Source organism: Bidens hawaiensis, unplaced genomic scaffold (assembly GCF_021521415.1).
Source record: "Bidens hawaiensis isolate Kalapana, Puna unplaced genomic scaffold, B.hawaiensis_p1.1 tig00075009_1, whole genome shotgun sequence".
Classification (NCBI taxonomy): Eukaryota; Viridiplantae; Streptophyta; class Magnoliopsida; order Asterales; family Asteraceae; genus Bidens; species Bidens hawaiensis.
Genome location: NW_027503018.1, coordinates 10043 through 34046, shown reverse-complemented (window position 1 = coordinate 34046; position 24004 = coordinate 10043). Strand labels below are relative to the sequence as shown.

The 24004-nt window shown below is 35.8% G+C and overlaps 2 protein-coding genes and 1 pseudogene across 5 annotated transcripts; all 3 read left to right on the top strand.

Annotated features, from left to right (window-relative positions):
• Window positions 1-1018: 1018 nt before the first annotated feature.
• On the top strand, window positions 1019-4032 carry LOC143606495 (putative serine/threonine-protein kinase PBL18). The gene is made up of 6 exons (XM_077082250.1): window positions 1019-2027; window positions 2209-2546; window positions 2700-2835; window positions 2943-3082; window positions 3197-3320; window positions 3607-4032. Exons 1-6 carry the CDS (start codon window positions 1019-1021, stop codon window positions 3921-3923), a joined length of 2064 nt encoding a protein of 687 aa, XP_076938365.1. The 3' UTR covers window positions 3924-4032.
• Window positions 4033-4826: 794 nt separating this feature from the next.
• Window positions 4827-8788, top strand: LOC143606494 (receptor-like cytoplasmic kinase 176; annotated as a pseudogene). The gene is made up of 6 exons (XR_013148753.1): window positions 4827-6051; window positions 6586-6881; window positions 7392-7527; window positions 7639-7769; window positions 7869-7992; window positions 8243-8788. The product of XR_013148753.1 is annotated as a receptor-like cytoplasmic kinase 176 (transcript).
• Window positions 8789-11664: 2876 nt separating this feature from the next.
• Window positions 11665-16482, top strand: LOC143606493 (putative serine/threonine-protein kinase PBL22). Of its 3 annotated transcripts, none has more exons than XM_077082247.1 (6): window positions 11666-12997; window positions 13533-13780; window positions 15105-15240; window positions 15363-15493; window positions 15596-15719; window positions 15977-16482. In XM_077082247.1, the coding sequence occupies exons 1-6, from the start codon at window positions 11956-11958 to the stop codon at window positions 16288-16290; spliced, it is 1995 nt and encodes a 664-aa protein (XP_076938362.1). In that variant the 5' UTR covers window positions 11666-11955; the 3' UTR covers window positions 16291-16482. The 3 variants fall into 3 exon arrangements, with proteins under 3 accessions (XP_076938363.1, XP_076938362.1, XP_076938361.1); XM_077082246.1 differs by having other exon boundaries at window positions 11667-12997; window positions 13485-13780; XM_077082248.1 differs by lacking the exons at window positions 15105-15240; window positions 15363-15493 and having other exon boundaries at window positions 11665-12997; window positions 13485-13780.
• Window positions 16483-24004: the final 7522 nt, after the last annotated feature.

Genomic DNA, 24004 nt, shown 5'->3' with positions numbered 1-24004 from the left:
GAGATCCATTAATAATGGGTTCAAATTAACTGATCTTTGATTATTGTATTTAAACACAAAAGAACCTAGACTAATTGACATAGTGGGCTTTGGGAAGGTGAAATTCGAAGAACAATAATATTTTTAGGTAAAAAAAAAGGTTAGACGGCAGTAGCTTTATTAATTCAAACACTTATTAAATTTCCCATCAAAAAACTTGTTATTGATCACTCTGGTGATTTATCATAAGGGATCAAGAAGATTGCCTAAGCAATTTCAGGGTTGGATGCTGGCATGAGATATTCACGTATTGATGAGATCAACCATCTTTATTTTTTCATAAACTTGTAATCAAGAAACAAAATCCAAGTATTAGCAGGTCAGTTCATATGTTCCGGTGGGGGTTCTTCCAGCAATGGGTGTTTTCTTTTTCTTGAAAAAGCGATCAATATTTGAGTATGAGACATTGTAGTTCATAATTGGGAGTTTGTTTATAAAGAATATGTCCGTTGATTATAAAGTGATCTGAAGAATGGGTTCAAAAATTTTGGCGAAGGATATTTCACTTGTTTGCGGCCTAAAAAAAACTTCGGAAATTAAGAGTTTAGGATGTAATGCCCAAATGGCCAAATGTATATTGTAAGAGTTTATAAGTTGAATGCAACTGAAAAAAAAAATAAAAATAAAAAATAAATAAAATAAAATATTTTATGATTCAAACATGTTAAAACCAAGTTTAATTTGTAATCTTTTTATATACGTGTAATCATGATAAACTCAACAAGAGGAACATGTTTGGTTTTATAACTTTAATTAATTTCACTTTTTTATTGGAAACAAATTCAGAATAAACTTTGATTAAGTCAGTGCCAGGGATGACCCGCCTCTGTTTCTAGGAAGAAGGCCTCCAATTATTGTAGGATGACTATAATCGTATAACATTATAATAGTTTGTTGTTCACTTGTCATCCATTACAATTTCCACTTCTATTTCATCAATAATAATGTTCTTTGACACCATAGATTCCCTCCCAGGAGCATGAATCCTCCTAAACTATGCCGTCATTTCGAATTTACTGAAATTCAGATAGCGACGGAAAACTTTCATGATTCATTAATAATTGGGAGTGGAGGTTTCGGGAAAGTTTACAAAGGTAACGTAATCCATGGATCAAGTCTTGTTGCTGCTGCTATTAAACGTTTGGACGCCATGTCCAATCAAGGGGCAACAGAGTTTTGGGCGGAAGTCGAAATGCTTTCGATGTTACGTCACTGTAATCTTGTGTCTTTGATGGGTTATTGTAATTATGAAAAAGAGAAGATACTTGTCTATGAATACATGTCCAATGGAACACTTGATGATCACCTACATAAGCATCATACCCCTCTTTCTTGGCTTCAACGACTCAACATCTGCATAGGTGCAGGTCGTGGGTTGCACTACCTACACACTGGCACGGGAATTGAGTCAGGTGTTATACATCGCGATGTCAAGAGCAGTAATATTTTATTACATGAAAGTTGGGCAGCTAAAATTTCAGACTTTGGGCTGTCGAAAATAGGTCCAACGAATCAGCCATCTACTTATGTCAATACACATGTTAAAGGCTCTTTTGGGTACTTTGACCCCAATTATTTCTCAACTGGAAAGCTGACTAGGAAGTCTGATGTTTATGCTTTCGGCGTGGTGTTGTTGGAAGTGTTATGTAGGAAGCGTGCTGTGGATAGAAGTCTAGATGAGGAGCAATGGGGTTTAGTGACATGGGTTCAAGATTCTATTAAAGAAGGGAATTTAAAGCATATAATTGATTCAAATATTAGGAGAGAAATATCCCCAAAGTGTTTGAAGGAATTTGTTAGGATTGCAGAGAGGTGTTTGCACAACAGTCCAAAGCAGCGACCTACCATGGCTGAGGTTCTGTTTAGCCTTGAGTCTTTAGTGGTCATACAAGAGAAATTCAATAATTCATTGCAAGCAGCAGGCAATACGACAATATTTGGAAGAATGGTTGATATGCTACCCTTCTCTTTGAACGGAGAAAACACTGGTAATTCTTCTTCTCTTGAATTGTGTAGACATATTCTTTATTTTTATGTACATGCTTGTTCTCATATATATCAGTAAATGTGGAAATGTCATGTAAAATATTATTGGGAGTTTTCTCTAGGTTATGTCATTCATATCCATTTGCAATATTTACATTATCTGCTTGTACTCATTTGTTTCAGTCCAAGGTGATTCAAAATTATCAAGTAATAGCAAGGGCGACAAAAGACTTGCTGATTATACTGTATGTGTAGACAATAACATGTTTCCTGAGATGAAAGAAATATATGCAGATTCCCAATGTCCGAGTCCAGGTCTGAAAGAATTTGGGTTTGATGATTTAAAGAAAGCTACAAGAGAGTTTAGTCCAAAACGTTTATTGGGTGAGGGAGGTTTTGGAAACGTGTTCTTAGGTTGGGTTGAACCGAAGACGTTAGCCCCTACAAAACATGGAGATGGAATTGCTGTTGTTGTTAAAAGGTCAAATCATGGTAGCCGTCAAGCATATGTTGAGTGGCTTGTAAGTATCTCACCAAATGTACATCAAGTTACACCTATAGTGATGACTAGAAATTTAGATTCATGAACTTCATATGAAAACTTCTGACATGTGTGATAAGAGACTTAATTAGAATGTCGCTACTAAATGTAACTTAAAGTGTTGTGATTTCAGTTCAAGGTGAACTTCATAGGAGAGTTAGCTCATCCTAACATCTTGAGACTCTTGGGGAACTGCAAACATGAACGTGAACTCTTGCTTGTTTACGAGTACATGCCAAACAAAACTTTTGACCACTTTTTATTCACAGGTAAACCATATTAGAATCTCTCTAAAACCATAATTCCCTTTTTTTTCTCCAGATAGTTGAGTTACTGCAGCAAAGTAGCTACATGTGTAAAATGAGTAATTTTGCAGATGGACCTGATATTTTGGAGCCACTTTCATGGGGAACACGACTTTTGATAATGATAGGAGTCGCCAGTGGACTCACATATTTGCATTCAACAAACCTCATACTTCGTGATTTAAAAAGCTCTAAGATATTACTGGATAAAGTACATACTCTTAAACTGTCGTTTACGATTGATGGTGGTTATCAAACCACTTTAATATTTTGCTTTTATGTCATCAAATTAGTTAACCACTTATTTTACTCCATTTCATTCCAGGATTTTAATGCAAAACTAGGGGGTTTTGGGTTGGCAAGATGTGGCCCTGAAACAGGGGAAACACATGTTAGTACAAGGGTTATGGGAACCATGGGTTTCGCAGCCCCAGAGTATATCGCTACAGGTGCGTTATTGTATAACAAAGTGGTATTGAGAAGCAGTTAAGCGAATAGACCCAAATATGAAATATGAAATATGATTTTTGGATTAAGATAAAAGCAAACATTCCCCTTGTCACTTTTTTTAGCTAAATTTTATTTGCTTTACAACAACTGTTTGTTTCACTTACACAAAAAGCAAAAGTCAATGCCTCCGTTTCGCAACCAGATTGGGCAAGAGACAACATATGTTTAATAAGCTAATTAAAAGATATCATATTTTGTGACAGTGAACACCCTTCGATGTTACAGGTCATTTGAGTATGAAGTGTGACATCTATAGTTTCGGAGTGGTGTTGTGGGAAAGTATGTCCGGCCGAAGGGCGTTTGATTGCAAACTGCCTGGAAGGAAGCAAAGAATAGTGGACTGGGCCACTGATCAGGTCAAATCAAATAGAAGAAGGCTAAAGAAGATAATGGATCCACGTCTTAAACACAACTACCCCCAGCAAGGTGCTTCTGAATACGCTGCACTTGCGTTCAAATGCATTTCAAACAACCCCAAGGATAGGCCTTCGAGTGAAGAAGTTCTGCAGAGTTTGAAGCGAATATATGCTCTTCACAAGTAACCTTGACCTTATGTCCTTATTGTTTAGCGTGGAGTAGTGGGAATTAATGTATAATATGTTGCCCCACAAATTGCTATGAGATGAAACTTTATATCTCAGTTCTTTTGTACAGATTATCATATATAGAAACTACAAAAAAATATATCCTCGTTTAGGTATAAAATAGAAAGTACCAAACTTTTCGTGTTAATGTCTTTGTATTGATTTAGCATTTTTATGCTTGGTCAAATAGCCAGGAATAATCGTTCCAAACTAGACATAGTTAACTAATCGATGCAATAAAGTATGCGAGTTAGAATGAGATGTAACCGGTAATTGTTATATACCTACATAGCCAGATCTCGTGGAAAGTGTGTTAGCAAAGCATAAGGGATGGTAAACCGTAGATCTCAGAGTACTTTTAATAGCGTTGAAAAGGTCACTAATGATTAAATATGTATTTTTATTGAAAAATAAACTAATTTCTTATATTTTACTTATTTTGTAGTTGTTTCCTAAAACAAAACCGAAAGATCTCCTACTTCTAAAGTGGATGTAGAGCTTGGTGTCACTAATTACTTCTACTTGCCTCTTAGAGAGGAGATCGCATGTTCAAACCCGAGCAATATAGTGGTAGTTCATTGGGAGTTTGTTTATGAAGAATGTGTTCCGTTAATTATAAAAATGATATTTGGATGGTGATCAAGAATTAATGAATTCAAAAGTTTTGGCGAATATATATTGTAATGTCCAAAAGGTCAAATATATATTTGTAATATAGTTTATTATGGATGCGTTAATATTATTAAAATAAAATATTTTATTTCTACAAACATGTTAAACCAAGTTTTGTAATCTTCTTATATACGTCTAATCGTGACAAATTCAACAAGAGAAGCAGGTTTATGTGTATTTGACTTCACTCTTCAAGTGAAAACAAAATTAAAAGAAATGTTGATTCAGTCAGTGTCGGGATGGCCCGCCTCTCTTTCTAAGAAGAAGGCCTCTATTATTTGTAGGTTGACTATAATCCTATAACCTTATCATAATATGTTGTTCACTTGTCATTCATTTCAATTTCCACATCTTTTCATCAATAATAATGCTCGTTGCCACCGGAGACATCCAGGAGTATGAACTCTCCACCTCCTCCACACAACGCTCACAACTATGTCGTTACTTTGAATTTCTTGAAATTCTCATAGCGACGGAAAACTTTGATGATTCTTTAATTATTGGGAGTGGAGGTTTTGGGAAAGTTTACAAAGGCAATGTGATCCACGGATCAAGTCTTGTCATTGTTGCTATTAAACGTTTGGATACCATGTCCAATCAAGGGGAAAGAGAGTTCTGGGTGGAAATTGAAATGCTTTCGATGTTACGCCACTGTAATCTTGTGTCTTTGATTGGTTATTGTAATTATAAAAAAGAGAAGATACTTGTGTATGAATACATGCCCAATGGAACACTAGATGATCATCTTCATAAACTATGTTCTCCTCTTTCATGGCTGAAACGACTCAACATTTGCATAGGGGCCAGTCGTGGTTTACACTACCTGCACACGGGTACTGGAATTGAGTCGGGTGTTATACATCGTGATTTCAAAAGCTCTAACATTTTATTACATGAAAGTTGGGCAGCTAAAATTTCAGACTTTGGGTTGTCAAAAATCGGCCCAACGAATCTGCCATCTTGTATGTTAATACATATGTTAAAGGAACATTTGGGTATTTGGATCCCAATTATTTCTTAACTGGAAAGCTGACAAGAAAGTCTGATGTTTATGCTTTTGGGGTAGTGATGTTGGAACTGTTGTGCAGGAAGCGTGCAGTGGATAGAAGTCTAGAAGAGGGTTTAGTGACATGGGTTCAAGATTCTATCAAAGAAGGGAATTTGAAGCATATAATTGATTCAGATATAAGGGGTGAAATATCTCCAAAATGTTTGAAAGAATTTGTTAGAATTGCCGAGAGATGTTTGAATAGCAGTCCAAAACACCGGCCCACCATAGCCGAGGTTCTGTATAGTCTTGAGTCTGTGCTGGCCTTACAAGTGAAATTCAATAATTCGTTGCAATCTACTGGCAAAACAATATTTGGTAGAATGGTTAATTTGTTTCCCTTCTCCTCCAAGGAAGAAAGCTATGGTATTTCTAACACCTTCCAGTTGTGTTGATATCAATCTATGCATATATTAGCAGAATATCAGTGAAAATATAGACATGCCATCTCTTACAAGAATATCCACTTGTATCATGTGAATACTTCCATCATGGGCCTTTGATTATGTTTTATAACTTTTAACAGCTTAATGGTCCCTCATTAATGTACTACATGCAATTCTGGGGTTCTTTTCCAATTAGATAACTCATAAGTTTTAGAGCCCATAGTTTTTTTTGTGTTCTTAACAATGCATAATTCAGTTACGAAAAAAAACATTGGGTGTAGTAACCGAATTTCACAATGTCTCTTTGGTATCCCATGATAGGGCTTGCTGCATAGGAGGATGTATGCCAGAATTGAGACACCATATTACTTAGTTATATATTTAAATATTTAGTCGGCCAGTGATCCTTAAAATTGATTCATAATAGCTAAAACATCCTCTTGGTTGCCTTTTCTTTGAAAGACTGAAACTTACACTTACATTATTTGTTTGTGTTGATACATTTCAATCCAAGGTGATTCAAAGTTATCAAGTAACAGCAAAGGCAACAATATGTCTTCAGAGATGAAAGAAGTTCCTGCTGATTTCCAAAGTCCAATCCCAAGTGTGAAAGAATTTAGGTTTGATGATTTAAAAAATGCTACAAGAAAGTTTAGTCTAAATTTTCTGTTGGGTGAAGGAGGATTTGGAAAGGTGTTCTTAGGTTGGGTTGATCAGAATACATTAGCCCCATCAAAACAAGGTGTTGGAATTGCTGTTGCTGTTAAAAAGCTCAACAAACAAAGTTTACAAGGGCACGAAGAATGGCTAGTAAGTATTATCAAACGTACATCAATTTATACCTGTTATGGATGTCATATTTTTCGTTTCGACGTAACCTCATAATACCATAAATGTTTGAACTATAAAACCAATCTTTTTTTATGTTAGTTTGGTTTAGCCCAATGTTCTTCAGTATTGGAGTGATGCATTTCCCCATAAAATCGAAAAGTTTCAAGTTTTATCCTACACTTTCCAGTTATTTCTAAACTCTACTATCAAGCAAATATTCATGAAACTAAATGGAAAAGCCATTGAACTATGTGATAGAAGGCCTATTTGGATTGTGGCTATTAGATTGCTGAGAGACAAGGACAAGTAAAAAACTGTTATGCTTCAGTTGGCACTCTACATAGGATTATGAATTTATGTTAGTTTTGTTTATTACGATTTGATTTTGTGAATGCAACATAGGGGACTCTTTCATTGCTAGAACAATTCTAATATATTTTTTGTTTTATGAATATTTTGCTAAACGTAACTTAAAAATTGTGAGTTTAGGCAGAGGTAAACTTCTTGGGACATCTGGCTCATCCTAATATCATTAGACTCCTGGGATACTGCATAGATGAAGTTGAGCACTTGCTTGTTTACGAGTACATGCCAAACAGAAGTTTTGATCTCTTTTTATTCAGAGGTGTAGACTATAATAGGATCTCTCTTATTCCTTTATTTGTATATTTTTTTGGGGGTTTTGAATTATTGAAATAATAACTATGTAAGATGAATATTGTTGCACATGTACCAGATACTTCTGAACGACTTTCATGGTCAACACGGCTTTCGATAATGATAGGAATTGCCCGTGGACTAGCATATCTGCATTCAAGAAAACTCATGTGTCACGGTCTAAAAGCGGGTGATATATTACTGGATAAAGTACTCTTAGCTTTTTATGACTAATGGTGTTGATGAAACTAATTTTTTTCCTTTATGCCATCAATGCTAACCGATTATGTTTACTCTTTCTTATTACAGGATTTTAATGCAAAACTAGGGGATTTCGGGTTCGTGAAACATGGCCCAGAAACAGGGGAAACACATGTTAGTACAAGGGTTATGGGAACATATGGTTATGCAGCCCCAGAGTATATCTCGACTGGTGTGTTAATGTATAAAGAAGTGAATAAATCAATAAGAATGTGCATTTTCTAGATATAAAAGCATAGATATTGTTACCTTTTTCTATATATATATTATATCTACAAGAACAATTGCTTTTTTCATAGATAAACCAATTTCACAGATGCAAAGGTCAATGCCTCCTTTTTGAAACATATTGGTCAATGAAAAAGGTTTATAAACTTTGATCATCATAATTTTATGATAGTCAACACCCTCCAATTTTACAGGTCATTTGTCTACGAAGACTGACATCTATGGTTTTGGAGTGGTGTTGTTGGAAACTCTATCAGGCCAAAAGGCGTTGGATCAACGTCGGCCTAAAGAGTAGCAGAACTTGGTGAATTGGGCCACTCAAATCAAATCAAGCAAAACAAAGCTACAAAAATTAATGGATCCACGTCTTGAACACAACTATCCCAAAGAAGGTGCTTCTGAATGCTTTGCACTTGCATTAAGATGCATTGCAGCCAAACCCAAGGATAGGCCTTCAAGTGAAGAAGCTTTGAAGAGTTTGGAACGAATATATGTTCAACATAAGTAATGAAGATAAATCAAAGACACATCCCTGCAGAAACAAAGTTGAATTGTGTTATTGATTGAATCCCCAACTTGCTTGCCATTAAAAAGGCCGGATGTTATACATAGACTTCACACGTTTGACGGAGACACTTATGTGTATGAATTATCTTTTGTTGGATATATATTGTATTTTCTAAATGGAGTCTCAGATTGTTGGTTTTTCTGAAAGTTAAATATAATGAATGTTTACCATCTCTACTTGATCAATAGCATGTTCTTTCTATATATCATAGCACCTTAATTTGGTGTGACCTTCCGATGCTAACACCTAAACTTGTATATGATGATGAAAATGACCGTGAATATTTGTCATGTGTGTTTCAAACAATCCCAAGGACAGACCTTCAAGTGAATTATGGCCGAGTTTGGAACAAATATATGCTCAATCATTACAAGCAACACAACGAAAAATTGAGACCTTATTATTCAATGTGAAATAGAGAATTGTTGTAAAGAATTTATGCCCACACGTTGCTATTCGTTATTAAATAAATAGTTAAAGACAAACTAAACAAAATTTTGAAATTACTTTGGTGGACTCAAATTTGAATCACGTACCATCACTCATTTTCATTCCCTTTCCTCCTTTAAATGAAACTCGGGAGAAGTTGTCTTCCTGATCCCAGTTACTACATCTACGGCTTCAAGCTCCCGGAATATGATTTCCATTGATGACTGATAACAGTTACAATTTGAAGATTAAGAACCAATGATCCAAAATCTCCATAGTGAACTTGTTAGTCATGATGAATGGGAAACGGCTGCATTCTGAGTTTAGGGTTCAAACAAACTAAATTGTTCAATCATAATGGTGAGGCTTCAATAAACAAGTACTTTTCAATTCCAGATATCTTTAAAACATTGAAATATTAGTTCTAAAACTCATTAAATTCATTTAAAATTCAATTAGTCATCAAAGAAGTTGTTTTCTTTCGATACCTCAACATTAGAGTGGTCAGTGGGGCTACCTAGCTGGTAAAGCACTTGTCTTATAGAGGGGAGGTTTCAGGTTCACACGGAGTTTGTTTATGAAGAATATGCTTCTTAATTTATTTTTTTTAATAATATGAAAAAGTTTATATTTCCATGGACAAATACCATGATTTTTTTTTAGTGAATACATATTCTTTCATTATATAGAAACATAGATATTACATCAACATAGCAGGTAGGCGGGCAACAAGCTGCGCCGCCACCCCTTTCTGAATTGCAAACCCTAACTTGCTAAAGACATACCCCTGCCCCTTTGGAGTCGACACATTGCTATGCACAACCCGTTGGACCCTGGTTAGGAAACGGATAGCTTCCGGTGCCAAGGAGCCAAAGGTATCAAAAGCCAGAGGGACAAAAACATGTTGGTTCTCTTCGCAGGCTTTAGCATGTTTCTCCACCTTCTTCGTTTCAGCCATTTTCATTGTTTGCCCAGCTACAAACCCATTATCTCTCAAACCAGCTAAGGGAGATACCCTTGTGAGGTCAACACAAGCGTGTTTTCCCCCGATCCAACCAAAGACGAGCAAATCTGCCGGTCGTAGAGTGGATCTCCCTTCCGTGGGGTCTGTAAGGAAGTTTACGGGGGCTTCCTTTTTAGCTGATATCCTGGCTCACCTTAAGATATCCCAAAGAACGTCCCGCACCCAATCATGTCGGTATTTGAACCCAGGCATCTCCTTGCAATGAACCGCATGCTCTCCGAATTTATCCAGGCAAGCCTTACGGCAGATCGAACATGTTTCGTCTTCTGGGTACATTGGGACCATCAAACGGTACTTAAGAATGGCCCTATACTCGACCGCAGACATGCTTTGGCCCAAGCCATCAATCGGGATAACGGTTAGAAAATCTTGGGCATGAGGACCTTGTAAGCATTCAATAACCGCCTTCTGTCGGAGGGACAATCCAAAAACTTCTCCCAGGCTCTCTAAGCGATTTTGCCAAAAAGGGCATTCGCCAAAATTTTTTGAGGCTTTGGTGGGGCGGTGTCCTTATTAGAGAAACCGCCAATGTCAAAGTCTGGGAGAGCGCCATTTAGGCGTTCCAGGGCCTGCACGTAGTCTGAGTCCAGGTCGACAACTCCGCTATTCCTTAAGATGTGATTCTGTAGCTTCCAAGACTGAGCCCTCAACGCTACAAAAGCGTAAACCCCAACATCATGAGCCGAAAGACGGCCTAAACCCCCCAAGTGCATCGGTAAAGATGCAAGTCGCCACTAAAGATCACCAAAGAACGGGCCTCCACATACAACTATGTCTTCGATGGCTTCTCGAAGCCCCTTATCAAAACAGGATACCGCATCATCCATCATATGGGGGTGGCATGTTCGTAACCCAAAAAGCAACTTAGCAACCCCCATGCAAGACCTAAGCAGGAGGAGTTCGATCTGGGGATCCCTAAGGCAAGGTAAGAGTTTCATAAGATCAACCGCACGAGATGCTCTCCGCCTCGCCAACTCCTTAATAAAGTAGGGATCTCGACTAACAGCCCCTCCAAGGAGCTTTACCCCTCTCTCTGGTCTACCAATCCCACTAGGGAAAAACCCATCTTTGACTTTCACCTCATTACACGCTGGCCAAAAAACCTCGGTTTTCTTAATATTAAGTTGCAGCCCCAATGATGGCCCTTCCGAGCTGATAATGTCTAGGGCTTTAGCGACTTCGTTGGCACCACCAATAATAGTCCTATCATCCAAGTACTAAGCATGAAATGGGAGGTTACAGTCATTTTGTATCCGGAGAACAAGAGGGTGTAATGCTAAGGCAAAGAGGAGGGGCCCAAGGGGGTCTCCCTGCTGAACCCCAGTAGTAGCCCCTATACAGTCATCACCAACGTACAACCTAGCCGGCTGGGCATAAAGGAACTGGACTCATAGATAGATAGACGGGCAATGATGATGAACCTCCCGGAGAAGGGCTGTGCGGTCGACCATATTGAAGGCGTTGGAAAAGTCCACGGTAAGCATAGCTAAAGAACCGTCCGCGTGAAAGGAGTTAAGAAACCGGTTCGCGCTGTGAAGCACCGCTTCTTAATTATAAAAATGATATCTGGATGGTGAAGAATGTGTCCAAATGTGTATTGTAATATAGTTTATTATGGATTCATTAATAGTATTGAATTATTTTTACAAACATCTTAAATCGTGACAAATTCAATAAGAGTAACAGGTTTGTTTTATTTGATTTCACTTTTCAAGTGAAAACAAATGCAAAAGAAATGTTGATTTAGTCATCCGGGGATGGCCCACTTCTCTCTCTAGGAAAAAGGCCTCCATTTATTGTAGGTTGACTATGATCCTATAACCTTATCATAATATGTAGTTCACTTGTCATCCATTTCAATTTCCACTTCCATTTCATCAATAATAATGTTCGTTGCCACCGGAGATGTCCAGGAGTATGAACCCTCCGCCACACAACGCTCACAACTATGCTATCACTTCGAATTTTTTGAAATTTTGATAGCGACCCAAAACTTTGATGATTCATTAATTATTGGGAGTGGAGGTTTTGGGAAAGTTTACAAAGGTAATGTAAACGACGGATCGAGTCTTGTTGTTGCTGCCATCAAACGGTTGGATGCCATGTCCAATCAAGGGGCATCAGAGTTTTGGGCAGAAATCGAAATGCTTTCGATGTTGCGTCACTGTAATCTCGTGTCTTTGATCGGTTATTGCAATTATGAAAAAGAGAAGATACTTGTGTATGAATACATGCCCAATGGAACACTAGATGATCATCTCCACAAACTATGTTCCCCTCTTTCATGGCTTAAGCGACTCAACATTTGCATAGGGGCTGGTCGTGGTTTACACTACCTGCACACGGGTACTGGAATTGAGTCGGGTGTTATACATCGTGATTTCAAAAGCTCTAATATTTTATTGCATGAAAGTTGGGCAGCTAAAATTTCAGACTTTGGGTTGTCGAAAATAGGCCCTACGAATCAGCCATCTACTTATATCAATACAAATGTTAAAGGCTCTTTTGGGTACTTTGATCCCAATTATTTCTCAACTGGAAAGCTGACAAGAAAGTCTGATGTTTATGCTTTTGGCATAGTGATGTTGGAACTGTTGTGCCAGAAGCGTGCAGTGGATAGAAATCTGGAAGAAGGTTTAGTGACATGGGTTCAAGATTCTATCAAAGAAGGGAATTTGAAGCATATAATTGATTCAGATATAAAGGGTGAAATATCCCCAAAATGTTTGAAAGAATTTGTTAGAATTGCCGAGAGATGTTTGCACAGCAGTCCCAAACACCGACCTACGATGGCTGAGGTTATGTTTAGTCTTGAATCTGTACTAGCCTTACAAGTGAAATTCAATATTTCGTTGCAATCTGCGGACAAAACAATATTTGGTAGAATGGTTAATCTGTTTACCTTCTCCTCCAATAGAGAAAGCTCTGGTATTTCTAACTTCTTATAGTTGTGTTGATATCAGTCACTGCATATATTAGCATAATATCAGTGAATATATGGACTTACCATCTCTTACAAGAATATCTACTTGATTCATCTGAATACTTCCATCATGGGCCTTTGATTATTTTTAATGTTTTATAAACTCTGTAACATCTTGGTAATCACTCGTTAGTGTCTTACATGCAATTCTGGGTTGTTTTGATATGAGGTACTTGATTGCAAGTTTTAGAGCCCATAGATTCTTTTAGTGTTATAAAATGTGCATAACAGCATAAGATTTTTTATATAAATATTACCTAAATTTTTTTATATAAATATGTAGTTGGATAGTGATCTTTCATATTGATTCATAACAGCATAAGATGTTCATGATAATTCATACATGTAACAGATCCTGTTGCTTGACTTTTCTTTGGAAAACTTAAACGTACACTTAAATTATCTGTTTGTGTTCATCTATTTCAATCCAAGGTGATTCAAAGTTATCAAGTAACAGCAAAGGCAACAATATGATTTTAGAGACAAAAGAAGTTCCCGCTGATTTCCAAAGTCCAGTCCCAAGTGTGAAAGAATTTAGGTTTGATGATTTAGAAAAGGCTACAAGAATGTTTAGTCTAGATTTGTTGTTGGGTGAAGGAGGATTTGGAAAGGTGTTCCTAGGTTGGGTTGATCAGAATACATTAGCCCCTTCAAAAGAAGGTGTTGGAATTGCTGTGGCTGTTAAAAGGCTCAACAAAGAAAGCGCACAAGGACATTCCGAATGGCTAGTAAGTATCACCAAATGTAAATCAATTTAATTTTTACAGAAGTTCGTAATATCTAGTTCTAGTGAGTACCTCAAGAAAGTATACGGCTCGTGTAAGTATCATACTACTGAACAGTCCTAGTTTGAGAGGCTTATACCTCCAGATTAATGTGTGTTTTCTTCCACATATATGTTCGAAAACTACAAAACCAATCTTTTTTATGTTAGTTTGGTGGAAGCACAAAGTAAGCCTGTATCAAGTGATGCATTTCTCCATTAAATCAAAAAGTTGCAAGATTTATCAATTTGTTTTCTACATTTTCCAATTATTGCTAAACTCTACTATCAAGCAAATATTCATGAAACTACATGCAAAACTTTCTCCTTATTAATATATTTCCTCATGAAAAAGCAAATGGAAAAGCCATTGAACTTTATGAGGAGACCTATTTGGATTGTGGCTATTAGATTGCTGAGAAAGAAACACAAGTAAAAAAAGTTATGCTTCAGTTGGTACTCTACATAAGATTATGTTTATTTCGGGTTACTGGATTTTACTAATTCAAACTTTGTTTCATTGGCCGGCCAAGCCAGACTTTAAAAATATACCACAATAATCTCAAGTTTCAACCTCTTGGCTACAAACGAGCTTTTCACTAACGGGGTTAAATCCCGTTAGTTTATTTATGGCGTGGATGATGACATGTACGATAATGTGGCAAAAATAGTTGTGTGGTTTGATTATGTGGTAATAAAATGTTTTTAAATTAAAATTAACTTTTTCTAACCAAAATAACGAACCGAACCTTTTTTTAACAAAAATAATGAACAAAACAACCTTTTTAATCAAAATAAACAAAACAAGCCACTTTTTCTAATAAATATAAACGAACCGAACTACTTTTCAAACAAAAATAAATGAACCAAACCACGTTTTTTAAATAAATGAACCGAACCATTTTAAAAAAAGTGATTCGGTTCGTTTATTTTTGTTAAAAATGAAGTTTGGTTCGTTTATTTTTGTTTAAAAGAAAGTGGTTCGGTTCATTTATTTTGGTTAGAAAATAATTTAATTATACATTTTTACTACATAAGTGGTCCACACACAATTTTTGCCATATCATCGTATACGTCATAAAAAACTAACGGAATCTAAACCCATTAGTGAAGAGCTCGTTGGCAGCCGATAAGTCGAAAGTTGGGACAGTTGTGATACATTTTTAAAGTTTGGCTTAGCGCCGGCCAGTGGGACAAAGTTTGGATTATTAAAATATATTAGAACAATTCTAATATATTTTGTTTTATGAATCCTTTTGCTAAATGTAACTTAAAAATTCTGAGTTCAGACAGAGGTGAGCTGCTTAGGACATCTGGCTCATCCTAATATAATTAGACTCCTGGGTTACTGTGAAGATGAATTAGAGAACTTGCTTGTTTACGAGTACATGCCAAACAAAAGTTTTGATCACTTTTTATTCAAAGGTATAATATAATAGGATCTCTCTTAACAGTTATTTGTTCATTTATTTATATATATTTTTTTGACAATTGAGTTATTGAAATAAAGTAACTATGTAAGATGAATAATGTTACACATGTACCAGATACTACAGAACGACTTTCATGGGGAACACGACTTTCGATAATGATAGGAGTTGCTCGTGGACTAGCATATTTGCATTCAACAAATCTCATAAGTCGTGGTCTAAAAGCGGATGATATATTACTGGATAAAGTACTCTTAAGCTCTTTATGACTAATGGTGTTTGATAAAACCACTTAATTTTTCTTTATACCATCAATGCTAACAAATTAGTTTTACTCTTTCTTATTCTAGGATTATAATGCAAAACTAGGGGATTTTGGATTGGTGAAATATGGCCCTGAAACAGGGGAAACACATGTTACTACAAGGGTTATGGGAACATATGGTTATGCAGCCCCAGAGTACATCTCGACTGGTGTGTTAATGTATAATAATAAAGTGAAATAATTAATAAGAACTTGCATTTGTTGATAAAAGAGGTTCATGTTGCATGACACCTTTTTACTATATATTTTATATTTACAAGAACAGTCGTTCGTCTTCCATAGAAAAACCAATTTCACTTATGCAAAGGTCAATGCATCCATTTTAATACCTATTGGTCAAAGGAAAAAGGTTTATAAACTTTGAACATTATAATTTTGTGATAGTCAACACCTTTCAATTTTACAGGTCATTTATATACGAAGAGTGACATCTATAGTTTTGGAGTCGTGTTATTGGAAACTATATCAGGCCAAAAGGCATTCGATCAGCGCCGGCCTACAGAGCAGCAGAACTTGGTGAATTGGGCCACTCAAATCAAATCAAGCAAAAGAAAGCTACAAAAATTAATGGATCCACGGCTTGAACACGACTATCCCCTAGAAGGTGCTTCTAAATGCTTTGCACTTGCATTAAGATGCATTGCAGCCAAACTCAAGGATAGGCCTTCAAGTGAAGAAGTTTTGAATAATTTGGAACATGTATATGTTAAACATAAGTAATGAAGATAAATCAAAGACACATCCCTGCAGAAACAAAGTTGAATTGTGTTATTGATTGAATCCCCGACTTGCTTGCCATTTAAAAGGCAGGACGTTATATATAGACTTCACACGTTTGACGGAGACACTTATGTGTATCAATTCTCTTTTGTTGGATATGTTGGTTTTTTTAAATGGAGTCTCAGATTGTCGGGTTTTCTGAAAGTTAAATATAATGAATGTTTACCATCTCTACTCGATAGCATGTTCTTTCTATATATCATAGCACCTTAATTTGGTGTGACCTTCCGATGCTAACACCTAAACTTGTATATGATGATGAAAATGACGGTAAATATTTGTCATGTGTGTTTCAAACAAACCCAAGGACAGACCTTCAAGTGAATTATGGCCGAGTTCGGAACAAATATATGCTCGATCATTACAAGCAACACAATGAAATATGGAGACCTTATTATTCAATGCGAAATAGAGAATTGATGTAAGGAATTTATGCCCACAAGTTGCTATTTTTTATTATATAAATAGTTAAAGAGAAAACAAAAAAAAATTAGAAATTACATTGGTGGTTTCAGATTTGAACCAAATAAAAAAAGGAGTTTTAGAGAAATAATGAAGAGTACTCAATAATAAATAAAGGAGGGGCTTTTTTGCAAGTCTGAACTGGATGCTTGCGGACCTCAGCCAACTGGATGTGTTTAAAGCCCCCACAATAGCATGAAGAAAGGAAAATTACAGAAATAGATAAGTTTGATTTTGACCTATAGTTTACTAAAATATACATGTCTATTTAGCCTACTTCTCTTTAATTATTGGTTTTTTAACCAATAAATAGCTGACACGTCACCAAAGCCGGCTAAGCCTTAGCCTCCACTTTATGGGCACGGAATTTTATAATAAAGCAAACGGGTCTCACCTTTAACCAATAAAAATTCGACACGTGTCAAAGGCGGCTAAACTTAGCCTACATCTATGGTTATTTAGCCGGCATCTTTGACTCTTAGCCGGCTTCGGGATACGTGTCTATTTAGTTAGCCGGCTCCAAATATTCTTTCTTAGCCGGCTCCAACTCGGCTTGTAGGCTAAGGCTTCACTTAGCCGCCTTCAATTTTTTCATTTAGCCGTCTAATTTTAGCTGCCAAAATTGAATATTTTACCAACATTATTAAATATTTAGCCGGCTTCACTTAGCCGTTTTCTTAGCGATGTAAATTTAGCCGCCAAAATTGAATATTTTACCAACTTACCAACTCTATTAAATATTTAGCCGCTTCACTTAGCCGTTTTCTTAGCTGGTGTAAATTTAGCCCCCAAAATTAAATATTTTACCGATGTAGTGAATATGGTTGTATAGTTTTATTAAAATGGTTGGTGAAAAATTAATTTTAAGTAGGTAAATGTATTTATTTCTGATGGCTAAAACATGCCGGCTAGAAGAAAAAAAATTAACGGCTAAGCGAAGCCGGCTAAATAATTAATTGAGTAGGTAAAAGTATTTAATTTTGGGGGTTAAATTTACACCGTCTAAGAAGAAGGCTAAGTGAAGCTGGCTAAATATTTAATAGAGTTGGTAAGTTTTGTAAAATATTCAATTTTGGCGGCTAATATTAGACGGCTAAATGAAAAAAAGAAGGCGGCTAAGTGAAGCCTTAGCCTACAAGCCGAGTTGGAGCCGGCTAAGAAGGAATATTTGGAGCCGCCTAACTAAATAGACACGTATCTCGAAGCCGGCTAAGAGTCAAAGATGCGGGCTAAATAACCATAAATGTATGCTAAGTTTAGCCGCCTTTGACACGTGTCGAATTTTTATTGGCTAAAGGTGGGACCCGTTTACTTTTCATAAAATTCCGTGCCAATAAAGTGTAGGCTAAGGCTTAGCCGGCTTCGGTGACGTGTCAGTTGTTTATTGGTTAAAAAACCAATGATTAGAGAGATGTAGGCTAAAATATACATATTTATTTTGGTAAATTCGTAATCAAATATGTTTATTTTAGTAATTTTTCAAAAAAAAATTGATAATCAACTTACCATAGGCAGGACTCTACGACCAATCATCTCTCATAACAATCGCAATAAGTAGGTAGTGTTAATTTTAATTGTTTTTTATATGTGCTAAAGTTTTAAAACGTAGTTATATTTTGAATTCTAAAATTTAATTTATTTTAAATATTTAAACTTTAGATTTTTTTCTTAATATTATTATATATCTCGTGTTTTTTACTTTTTACATTTTTAGAAACTAGAAATAAGTTTTATTTTTCAATCAACACTAACTAATTAATAATGTGTGCCGTTCAAAAAAAACTAATTAATAATGTTCAACCTACCAATGACGGTGAACATTTCTCCCATACTTTATAAATTAATTACAAGAGGTACGAATCAAACATGCATGTGTGTGAACATAGTAGCTAGTTTGTAGCGATGGAAAAGATGACGTTGTTGAGTACGTTTCTTTTGATTTTACAAGACAAAATATACACTTATTAGGAGACATGCTTCACGTGCGTTCTTACATAGAAACCGTTATAATTAGTAGCGGATCAAAAAAAAATTCAATTGGTTCACTGTTCAAGTCGGTTTGACGTTTCGGGTAATTTCCATGATTCGAGTCGGTTAAGGTTTATCACATAACAAAAATACGATACAATAAGAAAATACAAATATCGTTATAAGAAAATAAAAAAAATAACATAATATATCTTAATATCCATAAATCCTACAAATCAAATTTACGCATTACTAGTGAAATATAAACCACGCTTCAGAATCAATTAAAACCATTGATACATTTACATTATTAATAATAACATCGCTAGTAAAATTCACATCAAAACATGAAAAAAAAATCTACAATCAATATTAGTTAGTTCATGAAAATTTTAATCTCATATCATACATGACCAACATTCACCATTTGTTTTTGCGTTCAAATAATGTAGAATTTCAAGTCTTTTCAATTGTAATGTTAAACTAATATTACAAAATACTGTATATTAATCTTATGATATATTATTACTAAACGTATAATTTATGTTGGTAAGATTGTTCTCAAGAATGCATAAAATGTCAAAGGAATATAAATTACAGATTCATACTCGCAGGCCACGCCCATCAAAAAATCAAAACGTTACAAATCTAATCGTATGCCATTTTTGTGTTTTTTTAAGAAGTATACTATTGATTCTCACATATTAGCACGGGTTAGGACCGAAACCTAATAACTTATTTGACAAAAAACATATAATAACTATCCAATTCTAACGAGTTAAGTTTAACGGGTTCTACGAATTAACAAAAATTTTATTCTAACTATATATTATTGATTAAGATGAATTATTACTCTGTCACTAATATTAAAATATTTTATAACAAATATTATAATATGTATATTACATTTTTATAGTGGCACATGGTTATGTCATTTTCACCAAATAACTTACATAATAATTGTAACAAGTAAGTTGACCCCGCGTTGCCGGGGTGGTCAATTACAGTAGTAAACTGTATTTCAATCGCCATCAGGGTTCCGATTTGGAACCCGACAACGGTAGACGACAATCATTGGAGGCTCAGATATGATCATCATAGATGTTATTGACCAAAGTAAGTCATAAATGTTGTTATCAACCAAAACTTCTTTCAAACTAAATTGACGTCCACAAAAATAAACGAATACCAAAACAAATCATCATAGGCTCTGATACATAATCATCATAGTCGTTATCAACACCGGTAAGCCGGTGGCAAAACACCGAATCACAGTCGGTAAATTTTAGCCAATGCGACTCAAACGCCACCAAGGGTTACAAATCGGAACCCGGCAACGATAGGCTATCATCATCATCATTGGCTCGGATACATGACCATCATAGCCCTTATCTACCAAGCCAACTCAAAGTGGGCATTACATACAATTGCTGTTCAGTTAACAATAGACAACATTCGACGCCAATACTTGGTAAACAACCAATTAGACATAAAAATAACTTTTAATCTTTGTTTTCGATCAGGGACTCTAGAATCAAGAAAGCAAAACCAAAAACTGGCTTTTTGTTCACTTCCACCTGAATCTCGGATTCATATTTTGTCATAATCAGCATCATGCTCGAAATGTAACCAACCTAAGTTAAAAATCAAAATCAAACACATCGCCAAAAGTGAGTATCACGGAAAGTGTAATTACTGAGGCAAATTAGCCCAAAACATTGAATGTTTCATATGCAATTTGCTTTCGGTATGTGCCTACACATCCAAAATGTTATTCCTAGCTTTAAGCTGATACTAAAACTAAACTTATAACATCAAAAAGCGTGATTGTTATTGGTTCCAATGCCTTAATTCCATCTTAAAAGGATACCAACCTTCAAAGTAGCAATTTTTATATGTTATAGATAAGCATCGTTACATCAAAGCATGAATCATCAAGATTTTAGCCACTTTTGGTATGGCCTAAATTGAAGAGTGCGAATTCTTTTAGCATTCAACTAACCTCGGTTAACAAATTGACAAATAGTATGACGAAAGAAACGATGCTTTCCATCGGCCAGTAATCAACAACCACGGCAGATCAGAAGTCGACAGCCACCAAGTGTTAGAACATGGACCACGATCGATACCCGGTGTCGGTTTAGGGTTCATACCAAAAGGACGAAGCCACGACGGTGACGATACACCCAACGGATGACTGAACCACCACACCACCGCCGTATGTCTGCCGCCACCAAGGGTTTCGAATCGGAACTCGGCTCTGCCATGGTCTACTTTTGAACATCTGCGAGGATGATCTATAGAGAGAAAGACATGGTAGGCAGATGAAACGGAGAGACAGTGACGGTGGATGAAAACAATACAAAGAGTAGAGACATGGATGTGTAATTGTGTAGAGAGGGAAACATGAATCACATAGTCAACATAACAAAATACACAGTTAGATGAACACTCATGCACACGTGTCATGGAGACATAAGTGTATTTCATGAACAGTAACATGAGAGACTGACACAAATGTTTATTTTTAATATATATATATAATATGATTGTTCCATGTTATGTATATTTGATATGTAGATTGTAGAGAGCACTGGGAAAAGGGAAAATAATGCGAGAGCATGGTAAAGAGGGCTGAGAAAAAGAAAAATGAAAATAAGGCATTGACAGAATTAGATTTGAACCTAGGTTCTCAAATAGGAAGGATTGATATTTGCCACTAGACTAGAGTTTCACTTTTTGTATATGTTAACTTTCAAAATATATGTGGGTTCACTCTCATATTTTATATAGGCGTTATATATAAAATCCAAAACTCAGTTGGTTCACGTGAACCCGATCTCGCCTACGTAGATCCGCCCCTGATTATAATTAAGGGAAAATTCTCAAAATAGGCGTTTATAAATACGTTTTTCAGGTTTTATGTGTCATTTCCAACAAATTCCCAAAATATGTATTATAAACTAGTCGTGACGAATAGTTTATATAACCAATTATATAACCTACGAGTAGTTTGTATAACCAATTAAAACTTGTCACGTGTATATAGACTAACCGTAGCGACCGCTTTCACTAATCATCTACTCGTAAAGATTAAATCAGTTTAAAGCCTCGAAATCAACGCCCACGAGTAAATAAGATATCATTTAGTCGCGACGAGCAGATTATAAAACCTTAAGAGTCGCGAGTAGTTTATCAAACTAACCACAACGATGAGTTTGATTACCAAATGCATCTAACTGGTTTGTATTACAAAACACTAACCAGAATGGTTAGTTTGTATTACAAAACACTAACCAGAATGGTTAGTTTGTTTGGTCAATTAGGCGTTACGAGTAGATATTGGTCAACGACCACTTTACATTCATTATACGAGTATTTTATTGGTAATTAACTTGTCTCGATAAGTTTACCTGGTAAACATTACGCATACGAGTAGTTCATATGTAGTTAACTCGTCGTGACTAGTTTACCTTGTTTACATTCCCGATACGAGTATTTTATTAGTAATTAACTCGTTCTGATAAGTTTACCGGATTTACATTATCCAAAGAGTCTAATGATATTAGGATGGTTCAAGTTTTTAAGAAGACCGTCTCAACTTATAATCACAAATATTCTTTTTATTATTATTAAGTTACAATTAATTCATAAACATCTTCCGTGTCAACCTATTATCAAGTCACATAGATCAAACCCTATATGATAGAAGCTACTTATGGCAATGGTCGGGTTTAGGCAATCCTAAACCCATACCCGGTTAGTAAAGCCCGTCCCAAACCCATCGGGTATACCCGCCACCCGTTAGTTGATTAACAATACTCGTCGGGTATACTCGTTCCAGTTGCCATCTGGTTTTGACAAAAAAATAACTAAATCAAATTATAAACAATGATTAATTCCTCATGGTGACCATCAGTACCATATTTCTAATAGTTTGTTCATCATTTGCTAATAGATATTCATAAACGGTTGGGGTTGAAAATTATTATGCTTTACTTACTTTGAACTTGCCTTTAAAAGTTGTATTATAACTAGGGATGGAAACTCAAAAGTCATATCAAGGTGTTGAAACATAATAACTTTTAATGAATATAGCCTTTGTCATCCCTAATACTACACTAAGAATTTCAATATATAAAGTTGATACTTGGGACGCTTTCTAAAGCAATAGAGGTTCCATATATTTTGTTTAAAGGGTTAATGTGTTCGAATCAACCCAACCTAAGTACACTTCTCTTGCCTCAGTAGTTGATAAATGTGAACGAAAATTATTTGTAGCTTTTCGTAGATCGCTAGACTCACATTCCTTCACATGTAACGTGGAATCACCTTCTTCAGCTGAAAAAAAAACAGAAGATATAAACAATTAAATACAAGTTCACGTTTTCCATCACTACACAAATCAATATGTATTCCAGTTATTAAGAAAAGGCCATAAATAAATACCGGAGATTCCCTCCTCACTAAGAAGAGGGGGTAACGAGCTACTGGGTCCCGCTTTTGATGGCAGCAAAGACTCAAAAAGTTGTACAACTGCATCCATTTTAGGCAGTTTTTCTAGAGTTAAGCGCGCGCATATCAATGCAATATCAGTAAACATGCTCAAAGAATACGTAGGTATTTCATCAAAGATGTCCCGATCGACCACTTCCTTTAACATCCCTGCGTTGACACATGCTGCAACCCAATTCACTAAACTCCGTTGATCAACAGCACGAGTTTCATCCAACACAATCTTCTTACGCAACACTTCTAAAAGCATCAATCCGAACGAATACGCATCGGGTGCGACTGATAGTTCCTTAAATACAAAATAATGGGGATCCATGTCCCAGACTGTGCCTTTAGGATTTGCGGAGACGACCCTAGGTGACCACTGGCCAGATGGGCGTATAGCTAACCCAAAGTCGGATATTATAGTTGCCACATCTCTGTCTAATAGTATGTTAGGGGGTTCGATGTCTCGGTGTATAGTAGCGAGGTCGGTATGGGTGTGCATGTAATATAACCCGTGACCGACACAGATGCAGATTTTCAACCGCTGAATCCATGGAAGATACGTGTCGTGTTAACGTGTAACCGAACCGAACAAAACCAAACCAATTATGCATATGTTATGTAAGAAACGTATTAGAATTCAAAACAAATCCAACTAAATCTTTTAACCAATCTATTTTTGCTGATTAAATAAAGTCCTTTTTAGATTATAAAAAGGACTTTT